Source organism: Platichthys flesus, chromosome 19 (genome assembly GCF_949316205.1).
Source record: "Platichthys flesus chromosome 19, fPlaFle2.1, whole genome shotgun sequence".
Classification (NCBI taxonomy): Eukaryota; Metazoa; Chordata; class Actinopteri; order Pleuronectiformes; family Pleuronectidae; genus Platichthys; species Platichthys flesus.
In genome coordinates, this window is record NC_084963.1 from 12,482,109 (window position 1) to 12,499,301 (window position 17,193).

Consider the following 17,193-nt stretch of genomic DNA (forward strand, 5'->3'; position numbering starts at 1 on the left):
AAATATATGCATTTCTCTGCCATACTTCCTGCTGCGTTTTCTTTATATGTAAATGGGAAAACTCTAGAAAATGTCCATACCCAATTCATTTATTATAGATTCAAAACCTACATGCTGTAACTTCAATTTGCTGTTTGAGCCTCACTGAGCAGAATGATGGACAGCATGTGCAGAGCTCGGAACTTAATGGCTGTTTTTCTCTGCTGAGAGTTTTTCAAATGCTCATGATCTCTGCTACCTCCTCATTATAACTCCGCTTCTGCTTCCAGGCCGAGGGAGCGAAATCAATGGCTCCCTCACTTTTCAAAGCCTCTTTTCCCTCTTTTATGACGTCTACAGAGGTCAGTTGCTGTCTTTGACGACACCACAAATAGCTCCATCCACATTGCCTAGGCTTCAGTTGTTAATCGCTGTGAATCGGGCCAAATCAAATGTAATTTCGAATGTAAATCCACATAATATCTACAATTGTTTGAAAATGTATTTCAAAGCACCCTGGGGATCAATCGAGATATTAGCTTGTCTCCCATTTCTAAGTATGATTAGAGTCATTTTTCCTCCAATAACAGATTAAATGCTTTGTGTTTGTATGTGTGTGTTTGTGTGTGTGTTTGTGTGTGTGAGGTGCGTTTTGTTCATTTGATATCAGATAAGACTGTGGAAGGTGCATGAAATTAGCCCCTACGCCTTTAGCTTAATTAAGAAAATAAATAAAACTACAGCTGTGTCGATCTGACGGTGGGGAATATTAAAAAGGGTTGGTGAGACTTCTATCTTCGTCAGATATGCATGGGATTCTGTTTCTAATTTCATCAGATTCTTAAAGTTGGAGACAGAATTGAACCATGGCATTTGATTAAGTCCTGAACCTTCTGTTATCTGGTGGTTACGTTAAAGGTCAGTGCTGCTGAGCTCCAGAAGGACAATATTGTGTTATTGTTGTGGTGATTTGCCACCTGTATAGGGTGATATTTGGAATAAGGTGTTTGTACATTTCTTATTAAAAATCACAGTTGCTGCTTGACTGCAAAAAGTCGAATACACATTATGAAATCCTATCCCATTAAACCACAATAGTTCAAGGTTCTGTGTGTGTTTGACTGGATAGTAACTGGTTTGAATTCCTGCAGGCACTAAGAGAAATTAGATAAATGTTGTGCTGGGTTGAAATGTGAAAATTGAGTATTAAGTCGATCGACCAACCTTCTGAAGTTATTCTCAACTTGACATTTAAAAGGGATATGCACTTGCACTTGTTGAGCCTCCTCCTTTCTATTTGCCATTTAAACCTTTTTTTTTGCTTAAATGGCAAATAGAAATAGAAAATAAAGGATTGTGAGTTTAAGGTCTTTTTAATGGCAAGTTCCTCCCTTTTCTTTTCTTATCGGATCGAGATGAGGAAGCAAACAAATTAGAAGTTAATGGGCTGTATTAGATGGCCCAAAATCATTTAGAAGTTATGTTCATTTAAGTAATTTCAAGGGAGTTCTGCATAAACTATGAAACAATTACGTCTCAGATGTGCGTCTGCGTGGCTGATTTTTAATGAGGCCTCTCTCGTGTGTGTGCACAACACAGCAAGTTTTCAGATGCTTGATCACGATTTAAGAAAAATCCAAAATGCTCTCAAAAGGGCAACTTATCGAATACTGATACTGCGGTTTGACTTCAGAGTTCTGTTACTCAGCCAAGCTATGCACCACGGGTACCAGCCACATCAATGTGGGCCACAGATCAATTTAATTACAAAATTTAAGAAAACAAAGTCTGAGCTAGACTCAAACTCCCTGAGAAAAGAATCATTAAACAAAGTGAATTAGTAAAATAATGAGGAATTTCTCTCCTTGTGTTTATACAAATTAGTGTAGGAGAATGTTATTCTAATCTCTAATGTACATTACTTTAGTTTGTTTGTGATGGAACTGCTGTAATGCTATAAATCACCTTTTTGGAATGTTTGGTGTGCAGGTGATGTTTTGCTCACGACACATTCATTATTTACTCTAAGCATTCACTAACGTTGTCTAAATCAATTACCAGTAAGGTGTGAAACTCGTTGACTCAAACATGAGGATAGGGATTCATTTGCGGTCCGAACTGAACGAATGAATTAATGAATACTGGCCACGGTAGCACACACTGTCCCTCTGACCAAAGACAAGGACCAGCAAGCCGCTCTTTTTTATCCATGCACTTTACTTTGCGCATTTGACATTTAAACAAATATGGCACAAGAGAAAAGGCCCTCCCCTCTTTTATTTTAAAGAGTAGCTGAGAGCAAAGCACAGAGACGAAGTGGGCAAAGTGACAGACAAGCAGGAGCCAATGTGATTAACTGAGAGGATGGTGGTTTACAGGCCAGTTTCTGTTTGCGCTCTTCACGCCAATTACGCACATCCAAGCTGGACGCACACCGCAGCCCCTCTGCCAACTGTGAGATGATGTCCATTAACATTAACACATATAATAAAACTCACAGAGCATTAAAATACACAGTCCGTGGCACTTTAGACTAAGTGCTGTTTCGTGGCAGATCTCTCCTGTCATTGTACATCACTGCTCCCGGAGGATAAAACACAACAGGGGCCTCCTCGGGCGCGCCGAGGGGGACCAGGACGCGTCCCTGTCCGTCCGTCTCTGGCTTTGTCGTGGCTGTGATCGGCCTGATGGTGGTGAGGGTGGGCGAAGTCACCTGCCAGAAGAGCTTTTTCAGCGCTTTCCTGAACTCCCGCCTCATCAGGCAGTACAGGATGGGGTTCAGGCAGCTGTTGGAGTGCGCCAGGCACACGGACACGGGGAAGACGTACACCTGCGTGGTGTAGTACTCGTAGCTGAAGTGGACCACGTTGAGTTTGATGAGGATGCCCCAGGCTGTGAGCGCCTGGTTGGGCAGCCAGCAGAGGAAGAAGGACAGCACAACTATGGTGACGGACTTGGTGACCTTGGCGCGTCGCTTGGCGCTGGAGGTGTTGCTGTTTTTGGACGTGATGAAGCGCAGGAGGAGCAGGTAGCAGGCGCAGATGATGCCCAGAGGCACCACGAAGCCCAGCAGCACTTTCTGAGAGTGATAGAGCCCGAGCCAGAACTGCGCGCTTCCGTTGGTTTCGGGGAATTTCACGAGGCACAGGTCCTCGTTGGAGACGCTGACGGTTGTGGAGAAGACTGCGTGCGGCAGCGCGGCGAAGACAGCGGCGAACCAGATGAGGACCGTGATGCAGCGCGCCGAGCAGCAGTGCGTCCGCCGCCGCCTGCCCTTCAGCGCGGAGGCCAGCGACCAGTACCGGGCCACGCTCATGGCCGTGAGGAAAAACACGCTGGCGTACATGTTCATGGCCGTCACATAGGACACTATCTTGCACATGGCTTTGCCGAAGAGCCAAGTGAAGTCCAGCGCGTTCTCCACCGCCCAGAACGGCAGCGTCAGCACGAACTGGAAATCTGTCACCGCCAAACTTGTCACGAAGAGGTTGATGGAGGACTTCTTCCACACGCGCTTAGACTTCATCAGGTACAGGACCAGCAAGTTCCCGACCAGCCCGAGCGCGCAGACCAGAGAGTAAATGACTGAGATGATAATCCGCACAACCGCGGCGCCATCTCCCACGAAGTCCGTTTTCCCTAAATCTGACAGGTGGGAACTGTCGGCGGAGGTGGAGCGGTTGGTCGCGTTAAAAACGAAGCTGAAGTTAGTCCCTGTTCCCGCCGAGTCTTCGTACAGACCTCCGATAAATTCCCCAGACATTTTAACTTGATCCCCAGGTGATATTCAGTAAAGTCATGCCAGTAGATCCAGCAGCTTCACCTCCTGTAAAACTCGAACCATCTTTGGATATTACGCACTTGGGCAAGCCTCTATTTTAATAAAAAAGAACGTCTATAGCCACATTAAAAAACGGTGCTCAACTTTCCTTGAATCAATGGGAAGAAAAGAAAAATATCGCTGCGCCTGTATCGGAGCTGCTCATCAGGTCTCAATGTTGCTATGAGCTTTTCTGCGCGCGTTTCAGCACTTCAACCGTGAAGAAAGCGTCGTGACCAACTAGGAGCCTGGCTCTGATTAGAAGCCATGTTGTTAAAGAAGAGGAGGGGGGAGGGAGGGAGAGGGGTGGGTGGATCCATTCCTTTTAATTGTGCTTCCAATTTTTCCCACTTCCCATTGGCCGAGGGACAGCAGTGTATAGCCATACTGCTCCGTCAGCGTTGCCCAGTGTTCACCTTGCATGATGGCACAGATGAAAAAAGAAAAGAGGGTAAGGATGAGAGTAAATAATAAAAACAATGGATTGAGGAAGAATGAGGTGGTGACCAGAGATATACAAAGAGGACGGACAAGCTGAGGAGGGTAAATTACATTCCCAGTGAGGCATGGCATGCATAAAGGATCAATATATCATCAAATAAGCTTAATGCTCAAATAATATATAGTATCATATATAACAAGCAAGGCACTACACCTTTCCCTCTATATATACAATTATTAGTATTCAATCCATCCATCCATCCATTTATCTTTCAATACCAAAGTCCTGCATTAAACATTCGTGTAAGTATAAAAGTATAAGTAAGGGTCCTTGACTTATACTGGTGTTTAGGCTTTAGTCTTATTATGACAGAAGCATTGTCATAATAAGAAGTGACTTACGATGTGTCACATAGTTTAATATGCTCATTATGAAACGAATCAGCAAACCTAATTTGCATAATGTCAAATAAATTTAGAGCAGTAAATATTATTATTTATTTTCTTTATTTCTAAGGATCCGACCATTCCAACTTGATAACAATGACTGAAAATAAAAAACAATGCTATATGTATATCCCTCTGAAACTCTGGAATGTAAACTGGAAGAAGAAGGGATGCTTGAAATGGAATTGTTTGTAAAGTACCGTAAAATTCCACTTTAGTAAATTACCTGAGCAAATGTATCTTTCTTAGTTATCAGCATTTGGTGAATTGAAATATCTGTGAGGGCTGTAGTGTTTTGCTGACCTCCAGTGGTGGTCATACTCACTACAAAAACTGAACACAAACACATGGGACAGGGGAGGGACACACAACACATGACCTGGCCGAACAACTCCCCTCGCTCCTGTCCCCTGTCCGCTGCTGATCTGTGAGGTGCGGTGTCTCTCTGTCAGTGTGTTCGGCATTCAGCTGCTGCAGCCAGCCGCTCGCAGGCATACCACAGGAGAACAGATGGAGTCATTAGCAGTCAGTGTGAATCAGTGTGTGTCATCCAAAGTCTCATATCCACAACAGGTCCACTGGAGCTTACAGTCACAGTTTGACATGTTTCTAAATAACATGGCAGATTAATGAAAGAGAGTTTTTTTTACTGCACCTCTGCTCCAAAACAAACATCCACAGTATCTGTCTGTCTTATCAGCCTCATATTTCCAAGTTCCGCATGACACACCCCTCATATTGAAACTCCAGCATTCCACAGCTGTCACTGTTGTGATGGCAGCCACACACAGGTCACCTGGAATTAGGTCAAAGATCCTAAAAGCTTGGTTGTAGACAGAGAAGAGAATAGATTGTTGAACATAAACCTTCTGGATTAGTGTAGCTGTCTGAATGTCAGTTTGATCTAAAAATAGCAGTAGCTCTGGGAAACATGCTGCATCACTTCTTGGCACTCTTGCATTTTGATTCATTCATTTTGATGAATTCTTCTCCGAGTTAACTTCATATTCGCCCTGGCATATAGAATATGAAAAAAGCTCAGTTTTGTAGGCATCCTGAGGAAAAGCAGTGCACGGCAAGAGGAGCCAAAAGCACATCAACCAGGTTCCTGCCTCTGCTAAATGAATTGCAGCTGGCGCACAGCGAAACACATTAACTTCCACCAGAGCCTGACCAAATCCATTACTAATGTGTGGTTAGAAGCTTAAAACATGTTAATCATAAGCAACGATGAATTACACATCAAACACATCAAGGTATTGATTGATGACATAGATTCAAGAGGGATTTCGAACGTGCTCGTTACTAAAACCGTGAACAATTAAGTAACAGCTTGCAGGGAGACACAGTTGGTGGAGAACAGATAGAACGAGCAGGAGCCCGCAACTGAGATGAATAGTTTTTTGGAAAGACTCTTATTTGCCTGCCAAGACTTAGATAAGAGGAGCCACAGAGCTCTCATGTCTGTGCAGGCGGTCAGCTGGGCTTATCTTAGCATAAAGACTGGAAGCAGGGTGAAACGGCCAAGATGGCTCCATCCAAAGGTAACAAATAAAAGTGCATTAGCACCTGTGAAACTTATTAGATCACTTTCTGTTTTGTTTCGAACTTTGTGTGCATGCACCTGTCTTAACAGTTTCAAATTCAAATGAAGATATTGAGTAAAACCCCTGAAGAGTTACGAACCACCTCATAATACATAAGACAGTAAAGCTGAGTTAAATGCATTAAATAATAGTTATACATGCTGTGTGTATCCGTTTCATTCATTTATATCCTCACACACTGACTGGTTCAGTTCCTCACACACACACACACACACACACGTTTTAAAGAATACATTGGCAACAGTGTGAGTATCAATGAGCAGGGATGAGATAATGGTCGATACTCTATGTTCACAGCAGGAATGTCTTTGCTCTTGCTGCGGTCCCAAGGTGGTTATACACAACACCATAGCAACAACACAATAAAAAAACGTAACCAAAGTACAATCACCTGAAAGGGAGCGCAATCATTTCCTTGCCACTTTGTTTGCGTAGTAATACTGCAAAGATAAGGCCCATGCATGCAGTGACCTTTTCTGTTCGATTCTTTCCAATCATTTAAAACGGACAGCAAATACAGAATAGACATATTTATTAACGGAAAGAGCAGGAGCAGACTTCACCGACTCCCTCTTAAGCGTCCTCATTCTACATTTAGATGCAGAAGTAATGCACACACACAGACACACGTCACCGGCAGTTTGGAAAGTGTTTCATACAGTGGAGCACTTTCACTTTGGCTGAGCCTCCGCACACAGGCCAAGCTGTTCTGCCGCTGCAGATCTGTATATTTGGAGCTGGCCGGCTCCAAATATACAGATCAAAAAAATCCTCCAGCACAAGTTCCCCTTGTCCTCGTCCTCCTCGGCCGTACCAGACATGCAGCCTTTAGTAATACGTGAGGCTCCTCTTGAATTGCTTGCGTTGACCAGTAACAATATTCTGCGTGAGTTTTCCGTGGAGACATTGCTGTGCACAGAGGAATAAGTGATCAATACGATTTTGACTGTGCATTTGTGAATTGACACCAGAGCAAGAAAAAGCAGCAGTAAACAGGGTAGAAATAATGTCACATAAAACCACAGTACATGCTGTAGCTGCTGGTACTTGTATCTCTCTACCTTCAAGGATTTCTTAGCTTGCTATAATTCCCCAAAGAGAACATAGACTCAAGTCACTTTCCTCTCAGTCTCACTGTCTCCCACACAGACAATAACCTCATCAATTGTCACTGGCTGTCAGCTCCTGTCACGACTTCTTTCCGGTATAGCAACAATTGATGAAAAGATCTGTGCAGGCAGCAGGGGCAGGCTACAACTTCCTGTAGTGGAAAAAAGTGTCCTTGCCAGCGCACGTCCACCCAGACACTCATCCCCAACTTGTTGTTTATCATAAATCCAGGGAGGTATCTCCTTTGTCCTCCAAGACAGGGCGCAATTTTAGGAGAAGGGGGGTGAACTGCATGTGCTCCAGCTTGAGTGACCATAGCCAGAGACATATTATATCCACAAATGTCCTTCCCTCTGAGCAGGCCTCCGTCCTGTCCAGCTCAGAGACCCCAAGCTGCCGTTACTGTGAGACAAAAGGCAGCAGCTGCCACATGGAGGACAGCTCCTCTCATATCTAAACAGTTCCCCAGACACACAGACTCATGCCAACTCCTCACACAGTGTTCGTTTCAGGTGGCGCGGTTGAGTCTGGTGGGACCGGTTGCGTATCCATCATGCCAAGCTTCTCTGACCCGTTCCTCCGTTCTTCCCTCTGTCGGCCCCTCCATGGACACAGTCTGCTCCTACGACTGTCGGAGAAACAAATATATCAAACCCAGGTGCCACGTACTTATCGTATATGCAGCAGAAATAACAGAAACATCGGTTTTATAGGAATAATTCCACATATCAGGAAAAACACTTAATGGTTTGACACACACACACACACACACACACACACACACACACACACACACACACACAGAAAGGCTTACTGTGAACAGACGCAGATGAACACTATGAGAAGAATGAGCAGCACGAGCCCGCCAATGACGCATGCAATTATGATTTGTTGTCTCTCTCCTTTCCGCCAGTCCAGGTCCAAATATCCACACCTGGAGCCCATGTAACCCTTGTGACACCTGCGGCAAGACAAAACTAAAGATTACTTTCATAGCCTGCTGTTTGTCTGCTTCTCCAACTATAGAGGGATAATACCTATTCAAAACCCATTATACCGCAAGAACGCAAACGATGAAAGCGGCCTCAATCAAGCAGTGTCTCTTTCATCCATTCTGTATTGAGACCATCTTACGCCATAGTTGTTGTGCCAGGTTTCTCTTTACTCTACTTTATAACAATGTACAATTACCAACCTGCAGGTGTCAGTTACTCCATCTTTCAGCAGCCATTGTTTCTCACCTGCAAGACGGTGCCTTCTGTTCTTCAATGTAACGACACTCCCCGTGGATACAGTAGTGCGTTAGTTCTTCAGGACATCTTGAGAAGTGGCCGCCCCACGGCTCTGTATCTCTTGGGTCTACTGGAGAAAATGAATAATCATATTCAACTTCTGTTAAGTGCAGCATTTGTGTTCCAGTTTAAGTTCACCTCCCCTAGCTGTATGTTTGGGATCTCTTGGGCAGTTTTTGGAAGGGAAAGACAGTAAATATATCCACTGCAGCATACAGACGTTACAAATGACTCCATCATTACTTTGGGCATCCAACCAAGTCAGTACTTTGGAAATCCCCTTGGATTCTTGGTAGGCGGTGAGAGGATCAATATCCCTCTCCTGCAGTATCTATTTGTTCATTGTAAGCCTGCAGCTGGCACAGGCCTGAAAACAGGGAAACAGTTGGACGGCTACAAGTACAAATGATCTCAGCTCCAAATAATCCCACAACATAAATCCTCAAAAAATAACACCTGTGGTGCTGTTAGGTGAAATCTAGTACTTCACGACGGATCTAGGCTAGCTGCTTCCCCCTGCAGGCAGCCTTTATGCTAAGCTCAGGTATTTACCCAGCACCACTGGCTGTTTTATAGCCAGCAGGGTTTGGTTAGGTAAAGGCTCAGTTTAATACACACAACAATGATAACAACAAGTGTAATAGCATCACAACTGCAACCCAAATGGAAAAAAGCAAGTATTCTCGCTAGAGGGCGTCATCGCTTGACCATAAGTGTGAGTGTCATGTGTTAATCTTCTCAATTGACCTTGGTTAATAAAGCAACAAGCTAACATCCTAAAGTTGTTTCAGTGGTCTTGTTTCGTGAGCTTGCTTCTTTGACTCACTTCTTCGCCTCCTGGCATGCCGTGATATAAATAGGCCGTGTGCAATACGATCCATGGAGGAAGCCGGGCCTCTCAGTGCCAGCAAACGCCTGGTGTCATCGGGTCTCACTTATCAATTAATATCATTCCTCACTACATGAAGCACATGATGATTTAAACTCCATTTCACATCTATAGACAGATAACCATCACACAGCAACACACACCCTGCAGCTGCTGGTTGGCCATAACGCTGACCTTATGGCCACCACTAACCACAGGCCGCCGCTATCTTTACAAGTCATTCCCTTGAGGTCATAGTTGAAAGCGCTCTCGTAAAACAACACTGCTGTTCAGGTGACATCAAGGAGAGCGCTTCGGTTGTTCACTGCAACATGACCTCAGCGGTGAAAAGATAAATATCCAGTTACAAAGTTTAAAGGAATAACTCGGGTATGTTTATTTGCTTTCTTGACAAGAGTTGGTTAAGATGAGAGGATAAATACCAATCGTGTCCGTTGAATATTTAAAAAGAATGAATGGTAGAAGCAACATTTTGTGGTTTTAGAGAGATGAAAATGTGTTTCCCTCCATTTTCAGTCTTAATGCTATGCTAAGCTAAGTTAAGCTATAGCTGCTAGTCAAAGCTGTTTGTTTAGCAAATTAAAATGTTATCAATCGTGTTATAAACTTTGTGTGTCCCAAAATGTTGAGCAATTCATAAAAAAAAATGTGAATTTTGATGAAGATGTTTATAATAAAACGTATTTCTAATTTGAACATTTGTTAACAACTTTAACCTCAATCAAGTTGTATTTATGACTGAGACAGTTGAACTTTATATCAGATTTGGCGCTAACTGCGTAATGTTTAAAGGTAATTGAAAGCTGCAATTAGACAGAGTTTTAACCAGAAGTTAAACTAACACTAATACAGTAGCAATTGTTGTTTTTAGCAAATTTCTTGCCAGACAGTATTACATTGGCTTAGGCTATGTGTTGTGTATTACTATTTTGTTTTATTGGTTTGTTGATTGAGAAAGTTGAAGATCCACTATTGTATTATAGTTTGTACATTTGCCATTTGAGTCGCCTGACAGTGTGCACGCTTGGAGGTCCTAGCCTCGTTTTATCAAGTGATGTTTTACACGTTGTTGAATTAAAATGCACTGCACCATGACGATGACTTATTAAGTGGAGATTATTACTGAATAATGTCAGTAACAGCCATGAGTTACAGCTGTATATTCAACTGAACCAAAAGGAAAACCCCACAACAATGGTGTCCTGCTGTGACCCTGTATGGTGCAATTTGAATGTCTGACCTGAAGCTTGGTAAATGCTCATTTAGACATTTTCTAATCATTTAAACTGCCGGAACTTACTGGAAACACGTGGCCTATTTCTACATGCAGACATACAAAACCATTTTCTCACTTAAGCCTGCAAAAGTCATGAAATATCTTTTGTTCTTCTAAAACTGTTATTATTAGGATTTCTACTACCCCATAATGACTTCTTGTTTACAAAGTTTATTGGTCTTGATGAGGTTGCACTGCATGTGTCATAAGATTCCTTAAGACTATATTTAAAAGCTCACTAGTCAGACTTTTAGAAAGACTTTAAGTTTAAACTTAATGATGGATTCATGAATAACTGGTGCAACACAGTCCGGCTGGCTGGACAAGCTCCACAATGAAATGCCTCTATCTCTGTGTTCTTGCCGATTTCTTCCTTTCCAGGTGAGATGTACTTGTGTAAATTTGTGTTTGCATGTTCATATCCAACAATGTGTTTTGTCCAACTTGAACGTTCCAGGAAAAAATAGCCTTTTGTGACACCTGCGGGGGAACCTGCCCCTCGCCTCCTGTCCATATCTACCTGTGCAATTGTCTCTGTTGCCATGGTGATGACAGTCGTCTCTAGTTGGATTGGTGGACTCCACGGTGGCGTTCCCCTCTGCGATGCAGTATTTGCAAAAGGCCAGAGCTGCGGGAAGAAACACAAAGAGGAAACACATCACACACACACACACACACACACACACACACACACACACACACACACACACACACACACACACACACACACACACACACACACACACACACACACACACACACACACACACACACACACACACACACACACAAACAGATGATGCAAAATGCTCAAATATTAAAACCAATTTGTTAAATGTATAGCATCACCTAAGAGATAAACATTTTCAAAATCCTAATCTGGGTTATGAGTGAGTCAGGATGCCAGCTGGCCTTGTTAGAGAGAAAGCGGTGTTTCCGCTCGTTCACGCCCACTCCTGCCTCGTGTCTTGTGTCATTTCACATAAGGGGCACTAGTTTTGACAATGATTAGCATATATAAATATCGCATGGATGGTTAATTTGAATTACTAACCCACACTACTCTACAAATAATGCTCAGCAGGAAGAGAGATTTCTTCAAACCTGACAGGGTGGGCCATTCAGAAAGCATGAGGCTATCGAATAAGTGCACCAACTGTATAAACAATACAGAATTAACCCATACAGTCACATTCTATCTATATATATATGTCCCCAGATGTGTAACTGTCACTACGAAGATGTATTATAAGTGATCATATGTAAACTCTGTGTCTCTCTGAGGCTGCAAAACTCAAGTATGATTCTAGACAATAATTACTATGTTATAAACACATCCCTCTGTTTAAAAGTGAGCACAGATTCAAGTGAGATGGTGAAACAACACAAGTCTTACCTGTTATTATTCCCACATAGAGTCTATACACCTTGGCCATCTCCTCACAGGATAAAAGTGCTCATCCAAAAACTGAAAGTTCAGTGTCATTGGCGAGTAGAAGTCAAACTGGATCAGTGCTTTCTCAGAGGTCGATGACCTTTGAAAAAGGTGTGGACACGCTGTGAAAGTTCCCCAGTGACGTGTTGTGTCGGGCTCCTTCATTGATGGCGTTTAAACCCATGGTCTGAAAAGTCTGAGGCTTTAATCAAAGCGCACACGCAGCCCAAAGTGGCTCCCTGCATGGACTGGGACTGGACTGCAAATACAGTGTGAGTGTGAGAATAGAAAAAAGGGGGGTGGCACTGAAACCCAACTCTGCTCCCTGCTCCCCGCCCACACCTTTAAAGGAGAACACCAGCTCCATTCAAGCCACACAGGTTATTTCCTTGTCAGAGGGCAGCTGCACCTGTACACCCGAAACGTTCCTTGTTTTTTTAGAATGAAGTGAAAGACGGAGCATTCACCGCCAAGAACCTGTTCAACAGCAAATCACTTTCCAAATAGATTTCTTTTATCCATTGAATGAAGTGTTTTTGTATGACTTCTGAAGGTTTCCTGGACCAATAGAGAGCAGACAAATAGGAGGAGGGACAGAATCAGAGGATGAGTAACACCACTGTAACATCTGGCCTCGATCCAGACTGACCCCTGCAGAGTATGTCTCAGCTGGAGGAATATTTAAAGGGAACGTTTCAGTGGTAGCGATTAATGATCTTTGCTTTTCCTGAGAAGTTTCATTCCATTACACTTTGTACCTCCGCCAACACATTTCAAAGGGAGGGAGATGTTTTTCTGCAGAATTAACTGGCAGGGGTTTTCTTTGGTAGCTTTTCCTCATTCTTGTCGAGGGTTAAACGCAGAGGATGTTGCAACTTATTAAGGCCTATGAGGCCAATTGTGAATATGGGCTATACAACGAAAATTTGATTAAATTTGACTGGCTGAATCAAATTTGTAAAGCATGTAACCTAATGTTACAGCATTGTTTCTTACACATTTTTTCAACAGTGGCAATTGTCTTGTTACATAACAATGAATAGTAGAGTAGTTACATGCTGCCCCCCAAACTGAGCAAGTCAATTCATGATTTTTATCATTTAAGTGTTTTGCGCTGATAAAACTTATATATTTTACCCAAGTATAATTTTAAATCCAGGACTTAATTCAGTAGTTGAGTATTTCCATTTTGGTGTTCAGTTTCTTTAAATGAAGAAAGATATTTGAATTTGGAAATAGGAGGATATTTTGAAAGCTGAAAATATCATCCTGTAAACATGACCAGCAGATGGCACAAGTCACCTTGGTCCTCCTATGAAATAAATAGATACTTTCAACATGTCCTGACACCTTACATTGTAAGCTTCTGGCTTGTTTTTATGATGTCATAATCACTTTGATTTTTACAATATCTATGTATGACCAGCCATCAAAAGTGTTGTCCATGCCTCTCGCATACTTTTCCTATGATGATTAAATCTGCATATGAGAAACGTTGACCCCTTTGGCAACAGGATGGAAAAACCTCAGAGAGAACATGAAAAACATGTGGCCTGTGCCAAAAACGTCAAGCTGTGCACGAATCTGTTTGATTATTGTAAAAGAGAAAACTGCCAACTGAGACTTTGAAAACTAACTAAATTAACCCCTTGTGAGCTGCCCAGTATTTCAATTCGTTATCTTCAAGCCACATCTGAGATCAGAGGCCGCTGGTCCACCAACCTCCTCATAGCAGGAGGTTGAGTAAATCACATTATTTTCCTGTAAACTATGTGATCATTGTAGGAGCATATACTGTTTGGCTATCGTAGCTGTGATACCTTCTTCTTAAATATATAACTCAAAGCACGGCTTAAGTAAAAGTTTTAATATTAGTTTGTTGGTGTTTTTTAGTTTTATTCTACGCTGCAATAACATTAAAGATACATTTGACGTAGCGATTTATGTTCTTCTTTTTGCAAACGTTCAATGTTTTTGATCACATAAGAATTAATTCTGCTTCCAAAAGGAGGAACATCCCATGTCCTTGTTGTTCTGTATTTTTTTTAAGGTTTTGTAGGCAAGGAGGCACTAAAGTGGGAAAACTATTGAGACTCGTACAGAGATAATGTCCTGAGAGGAAAAGGAAGTGACAAAGCACAGAGCCACCCCATGACTGACTAGACGTCTTTTAGGCAGATTTAGACAGAATCTGAGACTTTCTACATCTTCACACGTCTATGAATCAAGATCTGCATGACATAGTTTACGTGCAAATAAATAAAATAATCAGGCATGACTTAAATACCTATAAACACTAAAGCATAATTGCCCACAAGATATATATATATGCAATATCTACACCATAATAATTTTTATTCTAGAACCTTGAACTTAAGTATAAGAGTATAAACACGTCCAAAAGGCTGTAAGGTTGAGAGGCTGAGAGGGACGTAACTCTGTTCAGAGTGTCTTTGCAGTTTGAGACAGGAAACCCTGTTTCCTCTCCATAGCCGGGTTCCTAACTTAGACTGGATGTCGGGAAGCTCCGACACAGAGAGATTACAGGGTGTAATTTAGAGCCTGCCTATAAACATCCGCTTAATCACTCTTTTGCTCCTCTGTCCACTGTGTAAAGCAGCGATCAACTAATACAGCCTTCAAAAGGTGTTACAATATAGACTATGAAGTACATAATGCACTGGTATATGCTGAGAAATGGAATGACAGTACAGTGATGTGGTAAAAAAAGAAATTTATTTGAAAATAGTCAAAAGGTTTCTCTTAAAAACATTAAAATAGAGGTGAAAAATGGCCTAAAAAACTAAGCATAATCTTCACTGGGGGAGATGCCACAGACGTGTCCACTTCTTCTTCCTCTGCAAAAAAAGGGCAAAACGTTTGACTCCTTATTGTAAAGTCAGCCACAGACCAAAGATGTTTACTCACAAACAAAGTCAGTAAACTTGTGTGGACTCGGACCTTCACACGACAGCACAGGAGCGGGGCTCTCTGAAGGGGTTGCTGCCTGTGGGGACTCCGACCAGCAGGGCGTCTTTGCCCGCGTTCTGCAGACAGTACTGCTGCAGCTCTGCAGCCGCCTGGGACACCTGGGAACATGGTATCACTTTCTGATGAGTTTCCCTTTTTTTACAGGTCTAACGTGCATTAATTGATGTATTTATTAATAAGTCATTCACTCACACTTTATCGATCAGTTAACAGCCAGTGATCATTATTACTTTTGGGTTGCCGAGTTGAAGAAAAGGCCCCTGCAGCAAAATCTCTTTATATTGTCAGCACTTCAATTAACTTTTTGATCACTTCCCTTCTAGAAAAGAGCTGCACTTCATCAGTCCCTTCAACTGTCATCTTGATGGATTACTGTAAGCTTGACTATTAATTCATTTTCATTAAATGTTTAAATGCAATGCCTGTTAGAAAATGAGAAACTTATGACTTGAAGACATGATGATGGTTTATTAGCATCACACTAATAATGAGGGGGTTCTCCATAATGAACTACGACGTAAAAGGACTAAGAAAGTTTGATACTTGAGGAAGATTTTCAACAACACGACAACCCAAATCGGATAGGTAGGTCCACCAACGGAAAGAAATGACCATGCTCATACAAAATCTATATTTTGTATAAAATACAAAATATCTTATTTCCATTGGTCATATTTAATTAATACAGTATAAGAAATTGTGAAAAGTAAGTTATTTAACCCCCAACTGCATGTAACGCTCTTTGATTCTTCATCTTTTTCCATTCTCGGTTAAATATCTTCTTTACCTTGATTCGTTCCACACTGGCCTCAAGCTTCAGTTGTTCCACCAGCCGTCGCATGTTGGATAAATTGGAATTAGAGGTCATGTTCTTGAGAAATTGTTTTGGGAAAGAAGAATTCCTTGTTAAAAGAAAGTCCCTTCACTCTTTCAACGCAGCAGTTGACTCAACTAATGGGCAGAGAAAGCCGGACAAGAACAGAGCGGCTGGGTTTCCTTCCAAATGAACTCAGTCCTTCACTTCTACAGAGACAAGGAAGCACACTGCCTTCCTCGTGCACACACACACACACACACACACACACACACACACACACACACACACACACACACACACACACACACACACACACACACACACACACACACACACACCCACACACACACACTTTGAAATGGCCTTCCTAAAGCGCTTTCAAAAGTTTAAGACCCCATAACAAGAATTCAGATACATCTGTTTTTCCTATGTATTTGATGCCATTTTATTAGTGAGCTTTATGTTTTATAGCAAAGCACACTTCTTAATACACTCTGTCCTCCGGCACCAAATATAGGTCACAAGAAAATGTGCAACTCCGTGTGTGTGGGTTTGCGTTATGGAAGATATTTAGGCCTATACCTTCATCATACTTTTATCAGTTTTTATTGTTGAACTTCACTTTGTTTTTATTGATAATTTATCAGTGACAACAGTGACTTGATAACTTGTTTATGTGCTATTGTTTGAGGTGTTGTGCTTTTTTTTGTTTTATTTATTGTGTTTATTAATTTTCCTTTTGTTTGCTTTCTTCATGAATATGTTTATTGTACATTGGTACGTGTGTTTAGGTTATTGCTACTTCTATAAACCTGAAATGTTCACTGTGGTGTCAACAAGGATGCATTTTAAGCTCTTTATATTCAGTTTGTGATTATAAGACATTATTATGAAGTTTGTTCCCAGTGTAACTGTGTTTGTTGACACGCTGTTGTGTTACGTTGTTGCATTGTTTGTTTTCATCACACTGAGGATCACACGCACACACATACACACAGACACGTTTTTGTTGGTAAACCTCTGACTCACGAGAGAAAACGTAACTCACCGCGCGTCCCACTCTGGAATCACGTCGCACAACCCGGAAGT

General features: G+C 42.0%; 3 protein-coding genes across 4 annotated transcripts; all 3 read right to left on the bottom strand.

Moving 5' to 3' along the window:
- Positions 1-2,241: 2,241 nt before the first annotated feature.
- On the bottom strand, positions 2,242-4,009 carry rxfp3 (relaxin family peptide receptor 3). The gene has a single exon (XM_062413042.1). It carries the CDS (start codon positions 3,740-3,742, stop codon positions 2,513-2,515), a length of 1,230 nt encoding a protein of 409 aa, XP_062269026.1. The 5' UTR covers positions 3,743-4,009; the 3' UTR covers positions 2,242-2,512.
- A 2,800-nt stretch (positions 4,010-6,809) lies between these two features.
- On the bottom strand, positions 6,810-12,651 carry btc (betacellulin, epidermal growth factor family member). 2 transcript variants are annotated; one of them, XM_062413314.1, is made up of 5 exons: positions 12,258-12,651; positions 11,382-11,489; positions 8,646-8,763; positions 8,219-8,365; positions 6,810-8,032 (listed from the first exon to the last, which is right to left on the bottom strand). In XM_062413314.1, the coding sequence occupies exons 1-5, from the start codon at positions 12,295-12,297 to the stop codon at positions 7,897-7,899; spliced, it is 549 nt and encodes a 182-aa protein (XP_062269298.1). In that variant the 5' UTR covers positions 12,298-12,651; the 3' UTR covers positions 6,810-7,896. The 2 variants fall into 2 exon arrangements, with proteins under 2 accessions (XP_062269298.1, XP_062269297.1); XM_062413313.1 differs by having other exon boundaries at positions 8,646-8,766; positions 12,258-12,641.
- A 2,362-nt stretch (positions 12,652-15,013) lies between these two features.
- gng10 (guanine nucleotide binding protein (G protein), gamma 10) lies at positions 15,014-16,308 on the bottom strand. Its single transcript, XM_062413243.1, has 3 exons — positions 16,075-16,308; positions 15,258-15,385; positions 15,014-15,154 (listed from the first exon to the last, which is right to left on the bottom strand). The coding sequence occupies exons 1-2, from the start codon at positions 16,153-16,155 to the stop codon at positions 15,260-15,262; spliced, it is 207 nt and encodes a 68-aa protein (XP_062269227.1). The 5' UTR covers positions 16,156-16,308; the 3' UTR covers positions 15,014-15,154; positions 15,258-15,259.
- Between the last annotated feature and the right edge of the window lie 885 nt (positions 16,309-17,193).

Coding starts and splice junctions, on each gene's coding strand:
- rxfp3 (XM_062413042.1), bottom strand. CDS start 3,742: ATGTCTGGGGAATTTATCGGAGGTCTGTACGAAGACTCGGCGGGAACA.
- btc (XM_062413313.1), bottom strand. CDS start 12,297: ATGGCCAAGGTGTATAGACTCTATGTGGGAATAATAACAG. Junction 11,490..12,257: donor CTATGTGGGAATAATAACAG/GTAAGACTTGTG, acceptor TTCTTCCCGCAG/CTCTGGCCTTTTGCAAATAC. Junction 8,767..11,381: donor CAACAGAGACAATTGCACAG/GTAGATATGGAC, acceptor CATTTTCTCCAG/TAGACCCAAGAGATACAGAG.
- gng10 (XM_062413243.1), bottom strand. CDS start 16,155: ATGACCTCTAATTCCAATTTATCCAACATGCGACGGCTGGTGGAACAA. Junction 15,386..16,074: donor CCAGTGTGGAACGAATCAAG/GTAAAGAAGATA, acceptor CCATGTTCCCAG/GTGTCCCAGGCGGCTGCAGA.